This window comes from Pseudophryne corroboree, chromosome 4, assembly GCF_028390025.1.
Source record: "Pseudophryne corroboree isolate aPseCor3 chromosome 4, aPseCor3.hap2, whole genome shotgun sequence".
NCBI classification, from domain to species: Eukaryota; Metazoa; Chordata; class Amphibia; order Anura; family Myobatrachidae; genus Pseudophryne; species Pseudophryne corroboree.
Window position 1 is genome coordinate 764,694,705 of NC_086447.1, and position 27,561 is coordinate 764,722,265.

Sequence of the window (27,561 nt, forward strand, 5' to 3'; positions counted from 1 at the left end):
TCTGCCAAGGCCGATGCCCAATGTCATAGTACAGAGCATGTCAAATCCAAAACACCAAATATCAGTAAAAAAAGGACTCCAAAACCTAAAATAAAATTGTCGGAGGAGAAGCGTAAACTTGCCAATATGCCATTTACCACACGGAGTGGCAAGGAACGGCTGAGGCCCTGGCCTATGTTCATGGCTAGTGGTTCAGCTTCACATGAGGATGGAAGCACTCATCCTCTCGCTAGAAAAAAGACAAGACTTGCGGCAAAAGCACAGCAAAGAACTGTGCGTTCTTCGAAATCACAAATCCCAAAGGAGAGTCCAATTGTGTCGGTTGCGATGCCTGACCTTCCCAACACTGGACGGGAAGAGCTTGCGCCTCTTTTTTTCTTTGCGTCATGTGCTGTTTGGGGAGGGTTTTTTGGAAGGGACATCCTGCGTGACACTGCAGTGCCACTCCTAAATGGGCCCGGTGTTTGTGTCGGCCACTAGGGTCGCTAATCTTTCTCACACAGCTACCTCATTGCGCCTCTTTTTTTCTTTGCGTCATGTGCTGATTGGGGATGGTTTTTTGGAAGGGACATCCTGCGTGACACTGCAGTGCCACTCCTAAATGGGCCCGGTGTTTGTGTCGGCCACTAGGGTCGCTAATCTTACTCACACAGCTACCTCATTGCGCCTCTTTTTTTCTTTGCGTCATGTGCTGATTGGGGAGGGTTTTTTGGAAGGGACATCCTGCGTGACACTGCAGTGCCACTCCTAAATGGGCCCGGTGTTTGTGTCGGCCACTAGGGTCGCTAATCTTACTCACACAGCTACCTCATTGCGCCTCTTTTTTTCTTTGCGTCATGTGCTGATTGGGGAGGGTTTTTTGGAAGGGACATCCTGCGTGACACTGCAGTGCCACTCCTAAATGGGCCCGGTGTTTGTGTCGGCCACTAGGGTCGCTTATCTTACTCACACAGTCAGCTACCTCATTGCGCCTCTTTTTTTCTTTGCGTCATGTGCTGTTTGGGGAGGGTTTTTTGGAAGGGACATCCTGCGTGACACTGCAGTGCCACTCCTAGATGGGCCAGGTGTTTGTGTCGGCCACTAGGGTCGCTTAGCTTAGTCATCCAGCGACCTCGGTGCAAATTTTAGGACTAAAAATAATATTGTGAGGTGTGAGGTATTCAGAATAGACTGAAAATGAGTGGAAATTATGGTTTCTGAGGTTAATAATAATATGGGATCAAAATGACCCCCAAATTCTATGATTTAAGCTGTTTTTTAGGGTTTTTTGAAAAAAACACCCGAATCCAAAACACACCCGAATCCGACAAAAAAAATTCGGTGAGGTTTTGCCAAAACGCGGTCGAACCCAAAACACGGCCGCGGAACCGAACCCAAAACCAAAACACAAAACCCGAAAAATTTCAGGCGCTCATCTCTAATACACATATGTTTTAAATGCTAGAGAAAAAAAGTAAGGATTTTGTTACAAACTAAGTAGTAACATTGATTCCTGAATGAATAAATAAATAATTTATACATACTGTACATACATTCTGCAGGGCTAAAGTTCAGAACCTGGAGTGCCAGTGGTGTATTAACGCGTGAGGGGTTTCATGTGCAGCAGAGCCTCCATGCATCTTACCTTGTGTTGGCAAGCGGGTCTCTTCTCCTCCGTTGCGCCATCTTACCGGTGATAATGCCAAGTAACTAACTGTTGCGATGGATATGTACATGTGGCAGAAATACATAATGCAAATAAGTCTGGAAGTAGTAAAATTACTGCGATTAATGGTCTCTTTCTCTGACACTAGTTCTGACTACTGTTTTTTGCTTGGTTTGGTTGAGAAATGTGTTGAGATGTACCACACTGCCTGTTTTTATTATCTCTGGCTGTTGGGATGATGGCGGCCAGAATACCGACCGCGGCATCCTGACAGGGAGAAGGTAAGTACAGTTACAGCCTAAACCTAACCTTACCCCTTCCCAGTGGTGCCTAACCCTACCACCCCCCCACCCCCCTTCCTCTAGTCTAACCCTATACCTTACCCCACAGCCTAAACCTAACCTCCCCCTTCCTGTAACTTACCTACCTATCCTGCGGTCCGGCAGTGGGGTGTTACGGATCCTGGTTGTCGCTATGCCGGGATTGTGATCCCATTTGGGATTCCAGCGCCAGCATTCTCAGCTGTGTTGGGATTCCGGCATCGGTATTTTGACAGCCGGGATCCCAACTGCTGCTGCTCCTAGGCGGCTCCCGTAAATTTCTCATGCGATTTGCATGAGAAATTTGCAGCATGTGCAACACCAGTGGGTAAGGGTCCTAGCATTAACAATAAATTAAAAATACATTATGACAGTGCTATTAAACTACACATACCATTTTTGAAAACTGATACACAAACAAAAAACTGTAATTTCCAGCAATCAATACTACAGTAATCTGTAATTTTTCTACTTTTGCTTAGGAAAGAGAAGCAGTTTCATCAGCTCCTGTCATAATATACAGATTTTATATCCGTTACAATATCTATAAGATTCAATCTATGAATGTCCATTTGTGTTATTCCATCAGATGGATTCAAACTAAAACTTGATTAGCCAGACTAGCCATTCTGGAATAAAACCCGTGGGCCAATCACAGCCTAGGGGCAGGGCTTCACGTGTGTCAGGGGCGGATCTATGCTCCGTGTCCCCACATCTTGTAAAAAAAAAAAAAAAAAATTACTAAAAAAAAATATTCGTTTAGGCCTAGCCATCGATGGAGGGAAACCATCTGGTTCTCCCCCATAGATGGTAAAAGTATGCGACATCGGTCAAAGACCATCAATAGTTTTGAATCATCGATGCTCGTTGGCCATCCCTAGTGCAGACTTTTGCTGGAAGCTAAGGAAAGTGCAGCACATCGCAGAAAGCCCACATACATTACAGTAAGGAAACATAGAAACCTTAAGGCTATAGAAGTATACAGGGTGTATGGTATTATACACTTTGTATTTACAGAGATATCTTACATCAGACTCAAAATAGGAACATTTGTAAAATACTGTGTGCTCTTCATACTGTACATTGGTTCTTCAACCAGAAGCAAGTGGTGGATTTTAACATCCGTCTGACCTAACTCGAGTTTGATGTATTCTCCCTAAAGCAAAGAAAAAATGACAGTATAGTTTGGCTGCCTGCCATGTTTTTCTGTGTTGAATATGGGCTGTATGAGCCCAAGCAGCGATCTCTCCAAACTCTCCATCCACTTTGACTAGTAGGTAACTTATACTAAAACAACTTTAATGTACATTTATTATTGTACAAGATGGCAGCTGGAAATTTAGGAACAACAGTCATTTTCAAATGATCTTATCAATTAGGAGATGGTTATTTTTTCTATTTCATTTGAAAGCAAAAAATATCAAGCTAGAGTATTTATTTATTTTTTTACTTTGAGAAATAAAAATAGGACTTTTTCAATAACGCGCAAGCATTCGTGTTTGTAACAAATTGATATATCATTTCAGTTGTGCTGGTATTGTAAAAGTCATGCCGCTAAGACGAAACAAGCTGCCGGATCCTTTGCCAGAAGGTTTGATACTAACAGACACAAACAAGAAAAGCTGGAAATTGGGTAAAATTATTGGCCAAGGAGGCTTTGGTGTAATATACATGGGTAATTATTATTATTTATTTATTGAATTTGTTTAGGAAAGTAATTCAGCATTAATTGAGTATAACCATATTTATTACTGTTACGCAGATCAAAAATCTGTGGAAAAGGGTTCAGCGCTGGAGCTGGCTGGATGCGGCAGGTGGTTCTACACACTGCAGGGTGTGTGCCTGGCGTGTTCTTTGAATGCAGGACTACTGTCTGCATACTGCAGTTCCAGGCAACCTGCTAGCCAGATGCATGGTTCGCTGTGCTTTGCCCTCCCCCTTCCTCCCTCCCCCCTAGCCCCTCCCCCTGGGCCCTGCGTCATGGATGATGGTCTTTACCCACACACCCCTCCCAACGGCAACTTTAACAATCAGCTTCTAGCATTTATCAAGTACACTCTATAAAAAGGTAGGTAGAAGCTGGTTGTTGCTATGGGCTACTTGTCCACTACATAGAGGCAGATGTACTAAGCCCTGGATGGAGATAAAGTACCAGCCAATCTGATCCTGTCATTTTTCAAACACAGCCTGTGACATGGCAGCTAGGAGCTGTATAGCTGGTACTTTATCTCTCTCTCCACTTATATCTCTCTCCAAGGCTTCGTATATATGGGGCAGATGTCTTAAGCCTGTAGATAGTGGAATGTGATAACGCTCCAGCAAGTCACTTACACCTCTTTTCAAGACTTAGTACATAGACCCCTATAATAAGAAAGGAAACCAATTTTTATAGGTTCACATATACTGTAGTCCCTCATTCAGCTCTGATCGTAAAAGTACAAACATTTTAATTGAGTGATTTTTTATTTTTTTTATATATTTCTGCCGCAATACCTGTGCGTGAAGTAGCAAAGTGCAGTCGCATTTCTGAGTGATGCAATCACACTTTGAGTAACGGCGACAAGCGCGCTGGGGGTTGGTGGCAATGGGCCGTTGCGGGGGAGTTTTTTGGGATGGCTACATGACATCACATGCAGCCACTCTGATGAAAAAGATGGCGGCAGGCTGCCTGCATATGCAGTCATGCTGCGTCTGCAAAAGGACATCCTTAACTCCTGCCTCAGTGATGCGATCGCAATTGTTTTGCGATTGCAACACTGGCCGCTGATTTGCATTCTGGGCGGCCTTGCCCTGCGCTGGGCGGCATGATATCCATCCATCCATCCATCCATCCATCCATCCATCCATCCATCCATCCATCCATCCATCCATCCATCCATCCACACACAGCATGCCTATGGAAGCAGTGGTAGATTCTGCTTTTTAGCAGCATCTGCAACTCTCATACTGAATAGGGTCCATAGTTTGATCTATAACAAGGAACAACAAAGTTGTATTTTAATTAAAATGTAAGACAAGCAGACATTCTTAGGGGTCATTATACATTGGCATAGTAATAATGTTTTTTATACTCTATATTATAAATAATAGTACATTTCCCATCATATATTATTATATGATCTATTTATCAAACATTTAGATCATAAACACAGAATATCTAAAAAATGATCACATACACATTGATATACATATAACCACTCATTGTGAATAAAAAAAATACAAAAGACTCCACACAAACCTGAAGTTCATCATGTGTTACAGTCTCTCTACCACCGCTCCAATCCAAATGCGTCACATCCATTGTCTTTATGTGACGCCTGGAAAGTGGATAAGACCTGTTTGCTTGTGGTTATCAAGTTTACAGGAATCCTTTTTCACTACAGATTTCATGTCATCCTTTATACCCGAGTATCAGAATTCTTTTCTCTCAAATACTTATAATCCCCTGATAAATGTTATTCCTGCACCTGCTGTGTAGTATATTCTTACAGTATGCATGGATTTTTAAAATATTTAACAGAAATACAATTTTCCTGTACAGCTTCTCCTGACGTTGATGTGCCAGGTGACGATAAGGATGCTTATGGAATTAAAGTGGTAATATCAATTTGGACACCATTTTTTTTTTTTTGTTTCATTTTGCGTTTATTTTTTACTATTATTACTGTCTGTAGTATAATTTTGTACATTTTTTACTTGGCTTTTTTTTCTGAACTATCGTGCTATAATAGAAGAACCAGTATGTGTTTTTGTCTCATCACTGAGCCTATAGCAATGTTTCTTGTCTACTCTTCCTGAATTATTGCACCTGTTCTAGTGAAGGAAATCCCCACAGATTCCAGCTCTGATAGTAAGCACTGGAGTGCCTAGAGACAGCTGCTAGGTACTGTCCTTTCTACAGTTGGAACTGATGAAATTCAGCCTGAAAGTAAAGACTGCAGTTGAATAAAAAAAAAAACCCTTGGTGCCCAGTCTAGACAGGAGACGGCTTTTAATGCAACATCCATATGCATTCAGTAATGTGCCTCAGATTTGTATACCATGCTGCCGTGCTATAGAAGCTACAAAATATTCCGTTAACATCTCTCTAATGGTCCTATTGCCAAAATAAATGGCTTGATGATTTAAAATCAGTATAAAGAAAAATATGAAATAATTCAGAATCCTGTGATCTTTTTTTTTTTTTTGTTTTTAAATTATATTTCTTTCCGTTTTGCAGGTTTTTTTTTTTTTTTGGTTTTTTTTTTTCCCCTTACTCCACTTTTTATTGCCTTGGGCATTACCGTCATTGTATTAATCCATTTTCAACCTTTATTTAATTCTAGGAATTCCATCAAAATGGACCATTATTCTGTGAACTGAAGTTTTACCAAAGAGCAGCAAAACAAGACGATAGTAAGCATGGGTTTACTTAAACTTCCTTTATAATTTGCAAAGCTACATGTTATAGTTGGTGTAATAGCAACTTGTTCAGGTTCATAGCTAATTGTATCGGTTTACGGGGGTAATTCAGAGTTGATCGCAGCAGCAAAGTTGTTAGCAGTTGGGCAAAACCATGGGGGTCATTCCGAGTTGTTCGCTCGCAAGCTGCTTTTAGCAGCTTTGCACACGCTAAGCCGCCGCCTACTGGGAGTGAATCTTAGCATATCAAAATTGCGAACGAAAGATTAGCAGAATTGCGAATAGACACTTCTTAGCAGTTTCTGAGTAGCTTCAAACTCACTCGGCATCTGCGATCAGTTCAGTGCTTGTCGTTCCTGGTTTGACGTCACAAACACACCCAGCGTTCGCCCAGACACTCCCCCCGTTTCTCCAGCCACTCCCGCGTTTTTCCCGGAAACGGTAGCGTTTTTTCGCATACTCCCATAAAACGTCCAGTTTCCGCCCAGAAACACCCACTTCCTGTCAATCACACTCCGATCACCAGAACGAAGAAAAAACCTCGTAATGCCGTGAGTAAAATTCCTAACTGCATAGCAAATTTACTTGGCGCAGTCGCACTGCGGACATTGCGCATGCGCATTAGCGACTAATCACTCCGTTGCGAGAAAAAAATACCGAGCGAACAACTCTGAATGACCCCCCATGTGCGCTGCAGGTGGGTAACATTTGCAGAGAGAGTTAGATACTGGTGGGTTATATTGTTTTTGTGCAGGGTAAATACTGGCTGCTTTATTTTTACACTGCAATTTAGATTTTAGATTGAACACACCCCACCCAAATCTAACTCTCTCTCCACATGTTATATCTGCCTCCCCTACAGTGCACATGGGCCCTCATTCCGAGTTGTTCGCTCGGTAATTTTCTTTGCATCGCAGCGATTTTCCGCTAATTGCGCATGCGCAATGTTAGCACTGCGGCTGCGCCAAGTAAATTTGCTAAGAAGTTTGGTATTTTACTCACGGCATTACGAGGTTTTTTCTTCGTTCTGGTGATCGGAGTGTGATTGACAGGAAGTGGGTGTTTCTGGGCGGAAACTGACCGTTTTATGGGAGTGTGTGAAAAAACGCTGCCGTTTCTGGGAAAAACGCGGGAGTGGCTGAAGAAACGGAGGAGTGTCTGGGCGAACGCTGGGTGTGTTTGTGACGTAAAACCAGGAACGACAAGCACTGAACTGATCGCAGTGGAAGAGTAAGTCTTGAGCTACTCAGAAACTGCACAGAGAAATCTTTTCGCAATATTGCGAATCTTTCGTTCGCAATTCTGATAAGCTAAGATTCACTCCCAGTAGGCGGCGGCTTAGCGTGTGCAATGCTGCTAAAAGCAGCTTGCGAGCGAACAACTCGGAATGAGGGCCATGGTTTTGTCCAACTGCTAACAAATGTGCTGCAGCGATCAACTCTGAATTAGGCCCTACATTCAAGCTGTGCATATCATAGGACATGTTCTCAGGTTTGGGATGCTTTATCTGGCAACCTAGACAGTGCTATATTGTAGGCGGTTCTCCAAAGGGCTGCAACCATTACCCTAGTGCTGTCTCTGCTTGTTCCCAGTCACAGCTCTCTCTCTCTCACACACACACACACACACACACACACACACACACACACACACACACACACACTATAAATATATATATATATATACACACTCTCTCTCTCCATGCATGCACCCCCCTCTCTCTCTCTGCGGGCATGCACATCCTCTCTCTCTCTCTCTCTCTCTCTCTCTCTCTCTCTCTCTCTCTCTCTCTCTCTCTCTCCAGACATGGACTCTCTCTCTCTTCCTCTCTCTACAGGCATTCTCTCTCTCTCTCTCTCTCTCTCTCTCTCTCTCTCTCTCTCTCTCTCTCTCTCTCTCTCTCTCTCTCGCCATGCACACTCTCTCTCCCCCTCTGCAGGCACGCACTCTCTCTCTCTGCAGCCCTGCTCTCTTTCTCCCTCTCTCTGCAGCCCTGCTCTCTCTCTCTCTCTCTGCAGCCCTGCTCTCTCTCTCTCGCTCTCTCTCTCTCTCTGCAGCCCTGCTCTCTCTCTCTCTCTCTCTCTCCCTGCAGCCGTGCTTTCTCTCTGCAGCCCTGCACTCTTTCTCTCTCTCTCTCTCTCTCTCTCTCTCTCTTCAGCCATTCTCTCTCTCTCTCTTCAGCCACTCTCTCTCTCTCTGCAGCCATGCTCTCTCTCTCTCTCTCTCTGCAGCCATGCTCTCTCTCTCTCTCTCTCTGCAGCCATGCTCTCTCTCTTTCTCTCTCTGCAGCCATGCTCTCTCTCTTTCTCTCTGCAGCCATGCTCTCTCTTTCTCTCTCTGCAGCCATGCTCTCTCTCTTTCTCTCTCTGCAGCCATGCTCCCTCTCTCTCTCTGCAGCCATGCTCCCTCTCTCTCTCTGCAGCCATGCTCCCTCTCTCTCTCTGCAGCCATGCTCCCTCTCGCTCTCTCTCTGCAGCCATGCTCTCTCTCGCTCTCTCTCTGCAGCCATGCTCTCTCTCGCTCTCTCTCTGCAGCCATGCTCTCTCTCGCTCTCTCTCTGCAGCCATGCTCTCTCTCCCTCTCCCTCTCTGCAGCCATGCTCTCTCTCCCTCTCTCTCTCTCTCTCTCTCTCTCTCTCTGCGGCCATGCGCTCTCTCTCTCTGTGGCCATGCACTCTCTCCGGCCATGCTCTCTCTCTCTCTCTCTCTGCGGCCATGCTCTCTCTCTCTCTGCGGCCGTGCTCTCTCTCTGCAGCCCTGCTCTCTCTCTCTCTGCAGCCCTGCACACTCTCTCTCTCCACTCTCTCTCTGCAGCCATGCTCTCTCTCTCTCTCTCTCCGGCCCTGCTCTCTCTCTCTCTCTCTCCCTCTCTGCGGCCATGCTCTCTCTCCCTATCCCTCTATCTGCGGCCATGCTCTCTCTCTCCCTCTCTCTGCGGCCATTCTCTCTTTCCCTCTCTCTGCGGCCATGCTCTCTCTCTCCCTCTCTCTGCGGCCATTCTCTCTTTCCCTCTCTCTGCGGCCATGCTCTCTCTCTCTCCCTCTGCGGCCATGCTCTCTCTCCCTCTGCGGCCATGCTCTCTCTCTCTCTCTCTGCGGCCATGCTCTCTCTCTCTGCGGCCATGCTCTCTCTCTCTCTCTCTGCGGCCATGCTCTCTCTCTCTCTCTCTGCGGCCATGGACTCTCTCTCTCCAGACATGGACTCTCTCTCTCTTCCTCTCTCTACAGGCATTCTCTCTCTCTCTCTAGCCATGCACACTCTCTCTCCCCCTCTGCAGGCACGCACTCTCTCTGCAGCCCTGCTCTCTCTCTCTCTGCAGCCCTGCTCTCTCTCTCGCTCTCTCTCTCTCTCTCTGCAGCCCTGCTCTCTCTCCCCCTGCAGCCGTGCTTTCTCTCTGCAGCCCTGCACTCTCTCTCTCTCTCTTCAGCCATTCTCTCTCTCTCTCTTCAGCCACTCTCTCTCTCTCTGCAGCCATGCTCTCTCTCTCTCTCTCTCTCTCTCTCTCTCTCTGCAGCCATGCTCTCTCTCTCTGCAGCCATGCTCTCTCTCTCTCTCTCTCTCTCTCTCTGCAGCCATGCTCTCTCTTTCTCTCTCTGCAGCCATGCTCTCTCTCTTTCTCTCTCTGCAGCCATGCTCTCTCTCTTTCTCTCTGCAGCCATGCTTTCTCTCTCTGCAGCCATGCTCTCTCTTTCTCTCTCTGCAGCCATGCTCCCTCTCTCTCTGCAGCCATGCTCCCTCTCTCTCTGCAGCCATGCTCCCTCTCTCTCTCTGCAGCCATGCGCTCTCTCTCTCTCTCTGCAGCCATGCGCTCTCTCTCTCTCTGCAGCCATGCGCTCTCTCTCTCTCTCTCTGCAGCCATGCGCTCTCTCTCTCTCTCTCTCTGCAGCCATGCGCTCTCTCTCTCTCTCTCTCTGCAGCCATGCGCTCTCTCTCTCTCTCTCTGCAGCCATGCTCTCTCTCGCTCTCTCTCTCTGCAGCCATGCTCTCTCTCTCTCTGCAGCCATGCTCTCTCTCCCTCTCCCTCTCTGCAGCCATGCTCTCTCTCCCTCTCTCTCTCTCTCTCTCTCTCTGCGGCCATGCGCTCTCTCTCTGTGGCCATGCACTCTCTCCGGCCATGCTCTCTCTCTCTCTCTCTGCGGCCATGCTCTCTCTCTCTCTGCGGCCGTGCTCTCTCTCTGCAGCCCTGCTCTCTCTCTCTGCAGCCCTGCACTCTCTCTCTCCACTCTCTCTCTGCAGCCATGCTCTCTCTCTCTCTCTCTCTCTCTCTCTCCGGCCCTGCTCTCTCTCTCTCTCTCTCTCTCTCTCTCCCTCTCTGCGGCCATGCTCTCTCTCCCTATCCCTCTATCTGCGGCCATGCTCTCTCTCCCTATCCCTCTATCTGCGGCCATGCTCTCTCTCTCTGCGGCCATGCTCTCTCTCTCTGCGGCCATGCTCTCTCTCTCTCTCTCTGCGGCCATGCTCTCTCTCTCTCTCTCTGCGGCCATGCTCTCTCTCTCTCTCTGCGGCCATGCTCTCTCTCTCTCTCTCTCTCTCTGCGGCCATGCTCTCTCTCTCCCTCTCTGCGGCCATGCTCTCTCTCTCCCTCTCTGCGGCCATGCTCTCTCTCTCTCCCTCTCTGCGGCCATGCTCTCTCTCTCTCCCTCTCTGCGGCCATGCTCTCTCTCTACTCTCTCTCTGTGGCCATGCTCTCTCTCTCTCTACTCTCTGCAGCCCTGCTCTCTCTCTCTGCATCCCTGCACACTCTCTCTCTCTCTCTCTCTCTCCCCAGCCCTGCACTCTCTGCACTCTCTCTCTCTGCAGCCCTGCAGACTCTCTCTCTCTCTCTCTCTCTCTCCCTCTCCAGCCCTGCACACTCACTCTCTCTGCAGCCATGCTCTCTCTCTCTCTGCAGCCATGCTCGCGCTCTCTCTCTGCAGCCATGCTCTCTCTCTCTCTGCAGCCATGCTCTCTCTCTCTGCAGCCATGCTCTCTCTCTCTCTGCGGCCATGCGCTCTCTCTCTCCCTCTCTCTGCAGCCATGCTCTCTCTCTCTGCAGCCATGCTCTCTCTCTCTCTGCAGCCATGCTCTCTCTCTCTCTGCAGCCATGCTCTCTCTCTCTCTGCGGCCATGCTCGCGCTCTCTCTCTGCAGCCATGCTCTCTCTCTCTCTGCAGCCATGCTCTCTCTCTCTCTGCGGCCATGCGCTCTCTCTCTCTGCGGCCATGCGCTCTCTCTCTCTGCAGCCATGCTCTCTCTCTCTCTGCAGCCATGCACTCTCTCTCTCACTGCAGCCACGCCCACACACAAACTTAGTTACACATTTTCTGATAGTGGGGTTGGCTGCTTGCTGGGTGCGTGGCTCCTATAATGGCGCATGGGGGCGGGCGGACAGGCAGAATTATGTTGTTGGTAGACAGGTGATAGGAGCAGCCTTGGCCCCTCTTTGTCTGTTTAAAGTGTCCAGGCCCAGGACTGCTGTACCGGCATTCCCTCATTGATGGCGGCCCTGGTCGCAAACATGGTATACTGACATTGCCTGTCAGCGGAGGCTGGAGAACAGACAGAGGCGCATGACAGGAGGACGCCCAATGTTCCAGTAAAAGTTGCAGAAAGAAACTTTAGTAAGATCCCAAAAAACTTTTAGTCCTTCCTTTATGTCCAACTTTCTTTCAAAACCTAAGGTGCTCCCGCAGGGCTATATATGGTTTTTCGTGATGATGCAATTTTCCCTAGGCCGTAGCGCCAATTGATTCACAAGGAACCAGTTCCTTATGAAAATAAGTCAGATCGACCAGTCTCATGAATATTAAACTGGCAGTACCTCATCAATGTCTATTTGATATACAAAATATATATCATATAAACTTGCCTGTGTCAGATTTACTAGTCCTATGCAGAAGAAAAATATAGTAGGGAAATGATTTTCATCTAAAAATATTATTGTGTTTCCATCTTCTTTTAGTAGCCTTTTTTTCTGTCATCCTTGTGTTTTTATTTTTTATTTTTGTGATATACTGAGGAATATCCTTTAGAAAATGTCTAGCTTGTTTTAGTAATTATTTTTATGATCTGTTTAATTTCACAGTTATGAAGTGGATGAATAAACGCAAACTAGATTTTTTAGGAATTCCTAGGTACTGGGGATCAGGAGAAACTACCTTCAATTCAGTAAGGTATGATTGAAGAGATTTGATGTACAGTAGTGTATGGCTTAACTGTTGGAGCAATACAGTTTAAAGTGATTCTGTAACATTTAGAAGACCAGTTATTTAAATGTTCACACTAGTACACTGGTGTCTTCATTTGTGAAGATATTTAAGGGTAACCAAAATAAAGAGACAATATTTCTCTAGCATCCATAAGGAATATTAGGGGAATCTAGTACAATGGGGTATAGACGGGGTCCAATGGAGCCATTGCACTTTAACTTTATTCAACTAGGTGTGCTGGCTCCTCCCCTCTATGCCCCCTCCCACAGGCAGTTTAGAAAAAAGTGCCCTCAGGAGAGGATGCGCATCTCTAAGCTCCAGAGAGTTTTCTTCAGTTTCTTTTTTTCTGTTTGTTATTTTTGGTATGCTGTTTGGGCAACAGCATACCTGCACAGTTGGGGGGGGGGGGGGGGGGGTGTGACAGTCACCGGCCTTACGAGGTGCAGAGCCGTTTCCCCGCTGCAGGACGGTGGTCCTGCAGCGGGGAAACGGCTCTGCACCTCGTAAGGCCGGGTTGTTGTTCAGCAGAGCACTGTGCCTTGCCTGTCACAGCCGCAGCACGCAGCACATCCCTAACACTGCCTGAAGGTGACATCGGTGGTGAGGACACACCGGGGGCCCAGCTAGGGGGGTCCCCCGGTTCAAAGTGCGGCTGACCACGAGCACGGCATACGGGACCCTCCCGGTGGGGGGGGGGGGGGGGTGCCGCTGAGATCCCCGTGTAAACTGGCACAAAAATGCCTTGCTCAGCACTTGTTGTGATGTTTTTAAGCTCTATGGAGACTTTGCCAGTATAATATATCAGTGTAACTCTGGCGCCATTGGAGGGGGCGAAGCTACATCAGAGCGGGACCTGAGGTATTTTGGCGCCTTCCTCTGCTTACTGCAGCCATTCTCCGCACACACAGCGCTTCCTGATTCCTCAGCCACGCTGGATATCTGGTACAGGGTGTAGCAAAGGGGGAGAGCCGCTTGTGTACACTATATGGGTCCTCTTTAGGACAGGAATTGTTAGTGTTTACTGTAATATAGTGAGATGACAACCTCACTGGGGCTGTACAGCTAAGGGTGTGCTGGTGTTCTCTCTCTGTGTCTCCTCTCACATACAGTACGGCAGGCTTGCAGTAGAACGGTTATTGTGCTTACTGTGAAACTAGAGATGTGCACCGGACATTTTTCGGGTTTTGTGTTTTGGATTCGGTTCCGCGGCCGTGTTTTGGATTCGGACGCGTTTTGGCAAAACCTCCCTGAAAATTTTTTGTCGGATTCGGGTGTGTTTTGGATTCGGGGTGTTTTTTTACAAAAAACCCTCAAAAACAGCTTAAATCATAGAATTTGGGGGTCATTTTGATCCCATAGTATTATTAACCTCAATAACCATAATTTCCACTAATTTCCAGTCTATTCTGAACACCTCACAATATTATTTTTAGTCCTAAAATTTGCACCGAGGTCGCTGGATGACTAAGCTAAGCGACCCAAGTGGCCGACACAAACACCTGGCCCATCTAGGAGTGGCACTGCAGTGTCGGACAGGATGGCACTTCAAAAAATAGTCCCCAAACAGCACATGATGCAAAGAAAAAAAGAGGTTCACCAAGGTCGCTGGATGGCTAAGCTAAGCGACCCAAGTGGCCGACACAAACACCTGGCCCATCTAGGAGTGGCACTGCAGTGTCGGACAGGATGGCACTTCCAAAACTAGTCCCCAAACAGCACATGATGCAAAGATAAATGAAAGAAAAAAGAGGTGCAAGATGGAATTGTCCTTGGGCCCTCCCACCCACCCTTATGTTGTATAAACAGGACATGCACACTTTAACAAACCCATCATTTCAGCGACAGGGTCTGCCACACGACTGTGACTGAAATGACTGGTTGGTTTGGGCCCCCACCAAAAAAGAAGCAATCAATCTCTCCTTGCACAAACTGGCTGTACAGAGGCAAGATGTCCACCTCCTCCTCATCGTCCGATTCCTCACCCCTTTCACTGTGTATATCCCCCTCCTCACAGATTATTAATTCGTCCCCACTGGAATTCACCATCTCAGGTCCCTGTGTACTTTCTGGAAGCAATTGCTGATGAATGTCTCCACGGAGGAATTGATTATAATTCATTTTGATGAACATCATCTTCTCCACATTTTCTGGAAGTAACCTCGTACACCGATTGCTGACAAGGTGAGTGGCTGCACTAAACACTCTTTCGGAGTACACACTGGAGGGGGGACAACTTAGGTAAAATAAAGCCAGTTTGTGCAAGGGCCTCCAAATTGCCTCTTTTTCCTGCCAGTACATGTACGTCTGTCTGACGTGCCTACTTGGATGCGGTCACTCATATAATCCTCCACCATTCTTTCAATGGTGACAGAATCATATGCAGTGACAGTAGACGACATGTCAGTAATCGTTGGCAGGTCCTTCAGTCCGGACCAGATGTCAGCACTCGCTCCAGACTGCCCTGCATCACCGCCAGCGGGTGGGCTCGCAATTCTTAGCCTTTTCCTCGCAGCCCCAGTTGCGGGAGAATGTGAAGGAGGAGCTGTTGACGGGTCACGTTCCGCTTGACTTGATAATTTTCTCAACAGCAGGTCTTTGAACCTCTGCAGACTTGTGTCTGCCGGAAAGAGAGATCCAACGTAGGTTTTAAATCTAGGATCGAGCACGGTGGCCAAAATATAGTGCTCTGATTTCAACAGATTGACCACCCGTGAATCCTGGTTAAGCGAATTAAGGGCTCCATCCACAAGTCCCACATGCCTAGCGGAATCGCTCTGTTTTAGCTCCTCCTTCAATCTCTCCAGCTTCTTCTGCAAAAGCCTGATGAGGGGAATGACCTGACTCAGGCTGGCAGTGTCTGAACTGACTTAACGTGTGGCAAGTTCAAAGGGTTGCAGAAACTTGCACAACGTTGAAATCATTCTCCACTGCGCTTGAGTCAGGTGCATTCCCCCTCCTTTGCCTATATCGTAGGTAGCTGTATAGGCTTGAATGGCCTTTTGCTGTTCCTCCATCCTCTGAAGCATATAGAGGGTTGAATTCCACCTCGTTACCACCTCTTGCTTCAGATGATGGCGGGGCAGGTTCAGGAGTGTTTGCTGGTGCTCCAGTCTTCGGCACGCGGTGGCTGAATGCCGAAAGTGGCCCACAATTCTTCGGGCCACCGACAGCATCTCTTGCACGCCCCTGTCGTTTTTTAAATAATTCTGCACCACCAAATTCAATGTATGTGCAAAACATGGGACGTGCTGGAATTTGCCCAGATGTAATGCACGCACAATATTGGTGGCGTTGTCCGATGTCACAAATCCCCAGGAGAGTCCAATTGGGGTAAGCCATTCTGCGATGATGTTCCTCAGTTTCCGTAAGAGGTTTTCAGCTGTGTGCCTCTTATGGAAAGCGGTGATACAAAGCGTAGCCTGCCTAGAAACGAGTTGGCGTTTGTGAGATGCTGCTACTGGTGCCGCCGCTGCTGTTCTTGCTGCGGGAGGCAATACATCTACCCAGTGGGCTGTCACAGTCATATAGTCCTTAGTCTGCCCTGCTCCACTTGTCCACATGTCCGTGGTTAAGTGGACATTGGGTACAACTGCATTTTTTAGGACACTGGTGACTCTTTCTGAGGTCTGTGTACATTCTCTGTATCGCCTGCCTAGAGAAATGGAACCTAGATGGTATTTGGTACCGGGGACACACTACCTCAATCAAGTCTCTAGTTGGCTCTGAATTAACGGTGGATACCGGAACCACGTTTCTCACCGCCCAGGCTGCCAAGGCTTGAGTTATTTGCTTTGCAGCAGGATGACTGCTGTGATATTTAATCTTCCTCGCAAAGGACTGTTGGACAGTCAATTGCTTACTGGAAGTAGTACAAGTGGTCTTCCGACTTCCCCTCTGGGATGACGATCGACTCCCAGCAGCAACAACAGCAGCGCCAGCAGCAGTAGGTGTTACACTCAAGGATGCATCGGAGGAATCCCAGGCAGGCAGGAGAGGATTCGTCAGACATGACAGTGACATGGCCTGCAGGACTATTGGCTTTCCTGTCTAAGGAGGAAATTGACACTGAGGGAGTTGGTGGTGTGGTTTGCAGGAGCTTGGTTACAAGAGGAAGGGATTTAGTTGGCAGTGGACTGCTTCCGCTGTCACCCAAAGTTTTTGAACTTGTCAATGACTTCTGATGAATGCGCTCCAGGTGACAAATAAGGTGGTTAACGTCCTTACCATTACTTATTACAGCTTGACAAAGGCAACACACGGCTTGACACCAGTTGTCTGCATTTCTGTTGAAATAATTCCACACCGAAGATGTGATTTTTTTTTTTTGTAATTTGACCAGGCATGTCAATGGCCATATTCATCCCATGGACAACAGGTGTCTCCCCGGGTGCCTGACTTAAACAAACCACCTCACCATCAGAATCCTCCTTGTCAATTTCCTCCTCAGCGCCAGCAACACCCATATCCTCATCCTGGTGTACTTCAACAGTGACATCTTCAATTTGACTATCAGGAACTGGACTGCAGGTGCTCCTTCCAGCACTTGCAGGGGGCGTGCAAATGGTGGAAGGCGCCACCTCTTCCCGTCCAGTGTTGGGAAGGTCAGGCATCGCAACTGACACAATTGGACTCTCCTTGGGGATTTGTGATTTAGAAGAACGCACAGTTCTTTGCTGTGCTTTTGGCAGCTTAAGTCTCTTCATTTTTCTAGCGAGAGGATGAGTGCTTCCATCCTCATGTGAATCTGAACCACTAGCCATGAACATAGGCCAGGGTCTCAGCCGTTCCTTGCCACTCCGTGTCGTAAATGGCATATTGGCAAGTTTACGCTTTTCCTCAGACGCTTTTAATTTAGATTTTTGGGTCATTTTACTGAACTTTTGTTTTTTGGATTTTACATGCTCTCTACTATGACATTGGGCATCGGCCTTGGCAGACGACACTTGATGGCATTTCATCGTCTCGGCCATGACTAGTGGTAGCAGCTTCAGCACGAGGTGGAAGTGGATCTTGATCTTTCCCTATTTTAACCTTCACATTTTTGTTCTCCATTTTTTAATGTGTGGAATTATATGCCAGTAATATATAAATAGCAATGGCCTACTGTACCGTACTGCTATATATTATATACTGGTGGTCCGCAAAATTCTGCACTGTCCTCCTACTATATATACTGCGCAAAACAACTAAAATGCACCACAGGTATGGATGGATAGTATATTTGACGACACAGAGGTAGGTAGAGCAGTGGACTACTGTACCGTACTGCTATATATTATATACTGGTGGTCAGCAAAATTCTGCACTGTCCTCCTACTATATATACTGCGCACAACAACTAAAATGCACCACAGGTATGGATGGATAGTTTACTTGACGACACAGAGGTAGGTAGAGCAGTGGACTACTGTACCGTACTGCTATATATTATATACTGGTGGTCAGCAAAATTATGCACTGTCCTCCTATTATATATATACTGCGCACAACAACTAAAATGCACCACAGGTATGGATGGATAGTTTACTTGACGACACAGAGGTAGGTAGAGCAGTGGACTACTGTACCGTACTGCTATATGTTATATACTGGTGGTCAGCAAAATTCTGCACTGTCCTACTATATATACTGCGCACAACTTAAATGCACCACAAGTGTGAATGGATAGTATACTTGACGACACAGAGGTAGGTAGAGCAGTGGACTACTGTACCGTACTGATATAATACTGGTGGTCACTGGTCAGCAAAATCTGCACTGTCCTCCTACTATATACTACAATGCAGCTCAGATATGGAGCGTTTTTCAGGCAGATAACGTAGATATTTTCAGCACACTGAGCACAGATATTTGCAGCACAATGAACACAACTGAGAGAACGCTGCACACGTCCTCTCCCTATTATCTCCAATGCACGAGTGAAAATGGCGGTGACGCGCGTCTCCTTATATAGAATAAGAATCTCGCGAGATTCCGACAGCGGGATGATGACGTTCGGGCGCGCTCGGGTTAACCGAGCAAGGCGGGAAGATTTGAGTCCGCCTCGGAACCGTGTAAAATGGGTGAAGTTCGGGGGGGTTCGGATTCCGAGGAACCGAACCCGCTCATCACTATGTGAAACATGGGTAAACACAAGCTGTGCAGTGTATGCCACACCAGATTGATTCTGTTATCTACTGATTCTGTTTCCTGTGAACAATGCAGCCAATCTTCACAAATCAGTGAAGGGGCTGGGGGACAGGGTCCAGTTCCCCACTGGTTAGGTTCTCTTAAAACTATGGTGTCCGATATGTCATCCCAGCTCACTGCTTATGTGCAGAAGACTCAGCTACTACAGCAAGCTGTTGCAGATTTAGCTGCTAGGGCAGATGCAGCACAGCCCCCCCTCCCTCATGCAGGTCCACAGAAGCGTGGGTTACCTGCTCTTCTCACTAATACAGATGATGATGATGATGTACAGGAGGATGGAGATGACTTGGATCCCGTTAGCGGGATCTGCTCAGAGTATTGAACCCCTGATTCTGTCTATACGGGATGTGTTAAAGCTCCCTCTAGAGGACGCTGTGTCACAGCAGTCATATTTTTTTATTCAAAACAAGCCTAATGTCACTTTCCCTGACTCTACAGAGTTAGATGACCTATTCAAGCTGGCCTGGAAAAATCCATACAAAAAAATTCCAAGAGTCCAAAAATTTTTTGCGCACTTTGCTATTTCCTCCGGAAGGTAGGAGATTTTGGGAGGAACCCCCTGGGGTTCAGCACCTCCTGTCCAAAAAGGCGGTGCTGCCTGCTCCGGGCTCCTTTACCATGAAGGATCCTGGGGATAGGAAGATGGAGACTACACTCAAATCTATTTACACAGCAGCAGGTGTCTCATGCCATTCATTCGTGGGCCACTCAAATTCGAGGTTGTGGGGGCCCTCTCGGGGGATATGCCCATGGTCACTATGCTGACCCTCCTAAAATACATTCAGGACACTACACGTGTCCTCTGTGATTCGCTCAAGGAGATGGGGAACATTAATACTAGTACTTCTGCCATGACAGTGTCGGTGCGCAGGGCATTGTGGTTGTGTCGGTGGATTGCGGACGCAGAATCCAAATGTAGTGTGGAATCCCTCCCCTTCTCTGGGGAATGGCTCTTTGGAGTGGAATTGGATACCTGGATTTCCAAAGTTATGGCTGGGAAATCCACGTTTCTCCCCTCTGGGGCCCCACCGGCGAGACGCTCCTACCCGGGGCCGTCTGTTTAGTCCTTTTCGGTCTCACAGATTTTGTTCTAAGGCCAGAGGTGCCTCCAGTGCGACTAGAGGCACCAGAGGTAAGTCCAGAAAGCCTGCAAGCACCAGCTCTCGGGACTAGTCCACTGCTTCTACTTCTAAGGCCTCAGCATGACGGTGCCCATCCACCCCGAGGGGATCTCGAGGTGGGAGCTCGACTGCGTCACTTCAGCCGCGTCTGGGAGATTTCCTGCCAGGATACCTTGGTCAGAAATCTTGTTTCTCAAGGATACAAGCTGGAGTTCGACAGTACTCCTCCCCAACGATTTTTCAAATCAAGCTTACCAGCTTTGGAGGATATGCAAGTTACGTTGCAACATGGCATCCTAAAGTTGGTCCAGTCCCAAGTCATTGTTCCAGTACCAATACTGCAACGTGGCATGGGGTTTTACTCCAATCTGTTTGTGGTGCCGAAACCGGATGGTTCGGTCAGACCCATTTTGAATCTAAAATCCTTGAATCCTTATCTGAAGGTGTTGAAGTTCAAAATGGAATCCCTACGAGCAGTGATTGCTGGCCTGGAAGAACAGGAATTCATGGTCTCCTTGGAAATCAAGGATGCCTACCTCCATATTCTGATTTGGCCGCCTCATCAGGCGTACCTGCTGTTTGCCCTGCTGGACAATCACTTCCGATTCCAGGCACTGCCCTTCGGCCTGTCTACAGCCCCGAGGGTATTCATGAAGGTGATGGTGGAGATGATGTTCCAACTCCGGGTCCAGGAGGTTAATGTTATCCCTTACCTAGACTATCTTCTGATAAAAGCAAGATCCAGGGAGCTTTTATTGCTCCATATCCACCACACTATCCAACTTCTGTCACACCATGGGTGGATTCTCAACTTACAGAAGTCCCACCTGGAGCCAACGTAGAGGCTCCTTTTCCTGGGAATTTTGCTAGATACTGTGGCCCAGAAGGTGTTCCTACCAGAGGACGCGAGAACACTTCAGGAGATTGTCCACATGGTGCTCTGACCTACTCAATTGTCCATCCATCTTTGCATAAGATTGTTGGGAAAGATGGTCCCCTCATACGAGGCGATCCAGTATGGGAGGTTCCATACCAGAACTTTTCAGTTGGATCTCCTGAGCAAATGGTCCGGATCACATCTACTGATGCACCGGATGATCGGCTGTCACATCAGGCCTGTATTTCCCTCCTGTGGTGGCTACAGTCCTCCAATCTTCTGGAAGGCCGGAGTTTCAGGATTCAGGTTTGGACCCTTCTCACGACGAATGCATGTCCTAAGGGAATGGGGAGCGGTCACCTAGGGGGTGCAGTTCCAGGGCAAGTGCTCAACCCACAAAGGCCTCCTTCCGATCAACATTCTGAAACTTCGGTCTATCTACAATGCTCTGCTACAGGCCTCTCCTCTGCTCAGGGATCACGTGATCCAGGTACAGTCTGACAACGCCACGGCGGTGACGTACATCAATCGACAAGGAGGGACAAAAAGCAGAGCCTGCTTGCGAGAGGTGTCAAAGATACTCCTCTGGGCGGAAAGAAATGCAAGAGCCATGTCAGCAATCTTCATTCCGGGTGTGGACAACTGGGAAGTGGACTTCCTGAGTCGTCACGATCTCCACCTGGGGGAGTGGGGTCTCCACCAGCAGGTGTTCCAGCAGATAATCAACTGGTGGGGCTGCCCGCAGATAGACATGATGGCTTCCCATCTCAACAAGGAACTTCCCTGGCATTGCTCGCGAACCAGGGACCCTCGGGCAAGGGCAGTGGAGGCACTGGCGTCGCCTTGGCTTTACCGGCTGGTCTACCGGTTTCCTCCAATTTCATTGCTCCCAAGGGTGCTAAAGCGAATCAGGAATCAACGAGTCCAGGCAATTCTGATTGCCCCGGATTGGCCTCGAAGGGCGTGGTATGCGGATCTTCTGGACATGTCCTTCGAAGACGCTTGGCCTCTGCCATTAAGAAGCAATCTTCTTCAACAAGGACAGTTCGTCTACCCGGACTTACGGCGACTTCGTTTGACAGCATGGAGGTTGAGCGGAACATCCTAGCTCACAAGGGCATTTCCAAAAAGGTTATTGCTACCATGGTTCAGGCAAGAAAACCTGTGATGTCAAAACACTATTATCATATCTGGAGGAGATATGTCTCTTGGTGCGAGGAGTACACATATCCACCTGCTGAGTTTCACTTGGGACGTTTCTTACATTTCCTGCGGGCTGTGGGGATAAGGGCTTACCTCTGGGTTCCTTTAAAGGTCCAGATTTCAGCCCTCTCCATTTTCTTCCAGAAGAAATTGGCAGTGTTGTCAGAAGTTCAGACCTTCTTGCAAGGTGTACTCCATATACGACCACCTTTTGTGTCACCTACGGCACCCAGGGATTTGGATGTAGTGTTTGGAATTTCTACAGTCCTCCTGGTTTGAACCTCTGATGATGGTAGACGTGGAAGACTGTGATGTTACTGCCCCTTGCTTCTGCTCTACGTGTCTCAGAATTGGGGGCCCTATTGTGTAAAAGTCCATACTCGGTCTTTACGAGGACTAGACTGCAGTTCCTGCCGAAGGTTGTCTCCGCGTTTCACCTGAATCAACCTATTGTGGTTTCGTCCAGTTCTGACACTTTTGCTCCTCCGGAGGCATTGGATGCTGTGCGTGCCATGAAAATCTATGTCAAGCGCACAGCTCGGATCAGAAAGATGGATTCCTTGTTCGTGCTCTATGATGTGCAGAAAAAAAGGTTGTCCTGCTTCGAAGCAGTCCATTGCTTGTTGGATTAGGCTTACTATCCAACAGCCCTATGTGTCAGCAGCCTTACCTGTTCCTAAGTCTCTGAAGGCCCACTCTACAAGATTAGTAGTCTCTTCCTGGGCGGCTGCCTGTGGAGTCTCGGCCTTGCAACTATGCCGAGCGGCTACCTGGTCGGGGGAGAACACCTTTGTGAAGTTCTACAAATTTGATACCTTGGCTAAAGAGGCTACCCAGTTTGGGCAGGCGGTGCTGCAGCAGTCTCCTTATGTTCCCACCCGATCTGGAAGCTTTGTTACGTCCCCATCATACTAGATTCCCCCAATATCCCTTTTCTCTTACGTCCTAGAGGATGCTGGGGACTCCGTAAGGACCATGGGTATAGACGGGCTCCACAGGAGACATGGGCACTTTAAAACTTTAGATGGGTGTGAACTGGCTCCTCCCTCTATGCCCCTCCTCCAGATCTCAGTTAGATCCTGTGCCCAGAGGAGACTGGATGCACTGCAGGGGAGCTCTACTGAGTTTCTCTGAAAAGACTTTTGTTAGGTTTTTTATTTTCAGGGAGCACTGCTGGCAACAGGCTCCCTGCATCGTGGGTCTGAGGGGAGAGAAGCAGACCTACTTAACTGATAGGCTCTGCTTCTTAGGCTACTGGACACCATTAGCTCCAGAGGGTCGGAACACAGGTGTCGTCCTTGCTGTTCGTCCCGGAGCCGCGCCGCCGTCCTCCTCACAGAGCCGGAAAATAGAAGCCGGGTGAGTATAAGAAGAAAGAAGACTTCACAGGCGGCAGAAGACTTCTGATCTTCATTGAGGTACCGCGCCATTGCTCTCACTCACTCACTCACACACACACACACACACACACACACAGCATGGGCGCAGGGGGGGCGCCCTGGGCAGCAATAATTACCTCACTAACACTGGCACAGGTATCAGATACTGCAGAGGCAGTATATTATAAAACCCTCGTCAGTATAAAAATTTGAGCGGGACCGAAGCCCGCCATCGAGGGGGCGGGGCTTGATCCTCCAGCACTAACCAGCGCCATTTTCTCCACAGCAAGCTGCAGAGAAGCTGCTCCCGGACTCTCCCCTGCTGAACCAAGTAACAGAGGGCAAAAACGAGGGGGGGGCACATTTATTTAGCACAAAAAAGTGTATTTATATTATACATAGTCATAAAATTGACATATTATAAAACATAAGATAACAATTATATGGACACACGCCGAATTGCTTAAGGTGTTACAGGATAATCCTCCTCACCTTAACGATGTGAGCTCTTGGAGGAATAATCGAAGCAAAGGGATAGTGTACAATAATTGATAAACCCTACGCGTTTCGTCCACTCGGACTTCTCCAGGGGTAAAATATGTCTAGAATTATAATGTAATAAACTCCACAAAGAATACTTTAAAGTGCAGAGTTGATCTACTGGAATTCAGTGTATCACATATGGAGTTGGACCCAGAGGTATAGGATGTAAATAAATTCCGCTGGGAGTATCTGTGATATAAACACAATCTGCTGGAGTTCACAGAAATATTTGAATCCGAACAATGGACGTAATTCGTGTTTAGGACAATAAGGATATTGGCTAACTAAAGCCCTGGGAAATAAAACGGACAATGCGCCACCCTTTTAAAGGATTAGGAGATCCATAGTGGCTGGCAGCGACCAGGATCAGAAGATTAAAAAATAGAGTCCAAAAATCTCTTCCTGACACGGCTTGATAAACTGAATACAGGACCAGTGGTATGTAATAACAGTCCAGTGTTTAGCACTTGAATATAATTCAGCACACCAATTGGGTATGTGTTTGCAGTATCCAGGAAGGGTGGCGCATTGTCCGTTTTATTTCCCAGGGCTTTAGTTAGCCAATATCCTTATTGTCCTAAACACGAATTACGTCCATTGTTCGGATTCAAATATTTCTGTGAACTCCAGCAGATTGTGTTTATATCACAGATACTCCCAGCGGAATTTATTTACATCCTATACTTTTGGATCCAACTCCATATGTGATACACTGAATTCCAGTAGATCAACTCTGCACTTTAAAGTATTCTTTGTGGAGTTTATTACATTATAATTCTAGACATATTTTACCCCTGAAGAAGTCAGAGTGGACGAAACGCGTAGGGTTTATCAATTATTGTACACTATCCCTTTGCTTCGATTATTCCTCCGAGAGCTCACACCGTTAAGGTGAGGAGGATAATCCTGTAACACCTTAAGCAATTCGGCGTGTGTCCATATAATTGTTATCTTATGTTTTATAATATGTCAATTTTATGACTATGGATTAAAAATTATTTTATATTAAGAATTCCTGTAACTAAATTTCTTTTTTTTGTCGGGTGATTTCTTTGGTGAGAGGGTTTCTCCATAGGCCCCAATCAGGAACTTCCTTAAGGGGAAAAGATTTCAAGAGAAGTCCCGCCCTTGAATCTGGAATCAATCAATTTTTAACCAGTTATACTATTAGCGCACTCTGTATCCGTTGTCTGTTTCTATTTCCAAGATCCTACCGACAGGGGATCTTTCAGTAGTGCTGCTAAATTTTAGCGCAGGAAGGTTTTTTTTGTTGTTTGCTTATATATATATATATATATATATATATATATATATATATATATATATATATATAATGATAGATAGATATTATAAAAAGCGCTGTACAGACTGGGACTTTGTTCCAGTGTCCAGTGGCGCTGGATGTGTGCTGGCATACTCTCTCTCTGTCTCTCCAAAGGGCCTCATTTGGGGGCTGTCCCCACATTTGTATATCCCAGTGTGTGTGGGGGTGTCGGTACGTGTGTGTCGGCATGTCTGAAGCGGAAGGCTCGTCTAGGGAGGAGGCAGAGCAGATGATTGTGGTGTCTGCGTCGGCACCGCCGACACCTGATTTGTTGGATATGTGGAATGTTTTAAATGCAAATGTGACTTTATTACATAAAAGATTGTACAAAGCAGAGTCCAGGGAAACAGCAGGGAGTCAATCCATGGCTTTGACTGTGTCACAAGGCCCTTCGGGGTCTCATAAACGTCCCCTTTCCCAGATAGCAGACACTGATACAGACACGGATTCCGACTCCAGTGTCGACTATGATGATGCACGGTTACACCCAAGGTTGGCCAAGAGTATTCATTATATGATTATTGCGATAAAAGATGTTTTGCATATCACTGAGGACCCCTCTGTCCCTGACACGAGGGTCTGCATGTTTAAGGAAAAGAAACCTGAGGTAACGTTTCCCCCATCTCATGAGCTGAACGCTTTATTTGAAAAAGCTTGGGAAACTCCAGACAAGAAACTGCAGATTCCCAAGAGAATTATTATGGTGTATCCCTTCCCCTCACAGGACAGGTTACGGTGGGAATCCTCGCCCACGGTGGACAAGGCTTTAACGCGCTTGTCCAAAAAGGTGGCGCTACCGTCTCCAGACACAGCAGCCGTCAAGTATCCTGCTGATCGCAGACAGGAAACTACCTTTTAATCAATTTACACACATACGGGTGCCCTGCTCAGACCGGCAGTAGCGTCGGCATGGGTGGGTAGCGCAATTGCAGCGTGGGCAGATAACTTGTCATCTGACATTGACACCCTAGATAAAGATAGCATTTTCTTGACCTTTGGTCACATTAAGGACGCAGTGTTATATATGAGAGAGGCTGCGAGAGATATTGGGCTGTTGGGTTCAAGAGCCAATGCCATGGCAATTTCGGCTAGAAGGTCCCTGTGGACCCGCCAATGGACAGGTGATGCCGATTCAAAGAGACATATGGAGATTTCACCTTACAAGGGTAAGGTTTTATTTGGGGAGGGCCTCGCGGACCTGGTTGCCACAGCTACCGTGGGTAAGTCTTCTTTTTTGCCTTACATTCCCCCACAGCAAAAAAAAATACCTCAATATCAGATGCAGTCCTTTCGGTCGCATAAGTTCAGAAAGGGTCGGGGCTCTTCCTTCCTCGCCAGAGGTAAAGGTAGAGGGAAAAGAGCGCCTGCTACGGCTAGTTCCCGGGAACAAAAGTCCTCCCCGGCCTCTACAAAATCCACCGCATGACGCTGGGGCTCCGCTGAGGGAGTCCGCACCGGTGGGGGCACGTCTTCGACTCTTCAGCCAGGTCTGGGTTCAGTCGGATTTGGATCCTTGGACGTTCGAGGTTGTATCCCAAGGCTACAAACTGGAGCTTCTTCCCCAGAGAGGGAAATAGTTTCAGCTGCCATACAAAAGCTGTGTCAACAGCAAGTGATCATCAAGGTTCCCCTAATGCAACAGGGGACGGGGTATTATTCAACCCTATTTGTGGTCCCGAAGCCGGATGGCTCGGTCCGACCCATTCTGAATCTAAAATCCCTGAACCTGTATTTGAAAAGGTTCAAATTCAAGATGGATTCTCTCCGGGCAGTGATCTCCAGCCTGGAAGGGGGGGATTTTATGGTGTCGCTAGACATAAAGGATGCATACCTTCATGTCACATAGTAACATAGTAACATAGTATCTGAGGTTGAAAAAAGACAATTGTCCATCGAGTTCAACCTATTTGTGGTCTCCTATGCATGATGATTTGACTAAAATTTCTGACTGATGCTGCTGTCAGCCGTTGCATTTTATTCCTATTTATAGTAACTATAATGCATGACTATGCACCATACCCCTGGATATCCTTATCCATTAGGAATTTATCTAACCCATTCTTAAAGGTGTTGACAGATTCCGCCATTACAACTCCCTCGGGCAGGGAATTCCAAACACGTATTGTCCTTACCGTGAAAAAGCCTTAGCGCCGTATTGTGCGGAATCTCCTCTCCTCTAACCTGAGCGAGTGTCCACGAGTCCTCTGTGTTGATCTAACCAAAAACAGGTCCCGCGCAAGCTCTGTGTATTGCCCCCTTATATATTTGTAGATGTTGATCATATCCCCTCTTAGTCTCCGCTTTTCCAATGTAAACATGCCTAGTCTTTCAAGCCTTTCCTTGTATTCCATCGTCTCCATGCCCTTAATTAGT

The 27,561-nt window shown here is 47.3% G+C and overlaps 1 protein-coding gene across 3 annotated transcripts in view; it reads left to right on the forward strand.

Annotated features, from left to right (window-relative positions):
* Positions 1-27,561, forward strand: part of VRK2 (VRK serine/threonine kinase 2) — a 183,124-nt gene that overhangs the window by 20,242 nt on the left and 135,321 nt on the right. For all 3 annotated transcript variants that reach the window (XM_063918204.1, XM_063918203.1, XM_063918202.1), the window contains exons 2-5: positions 3,492-3,640; positions 5,507-5,562; positions 6,291-6,360; positions 12,429-12,516. In XM_063918204.1, coding sequence (XP_063774274.1) covers positions 3,514-3,640; positions 5,507-5,562; positions 6,291-6,360; positions 12,429-12,516 — 341 coding nt within the window. In that variant the 5' untranslated portion in view covers positions 3,492-3,513. The remainder of the gene's footprint in view (positions 1-3,491; positions 3,641-5,506; positions 5,563-6,290; positions 6,361-12,428; positions 12,517-27,561) is intronic.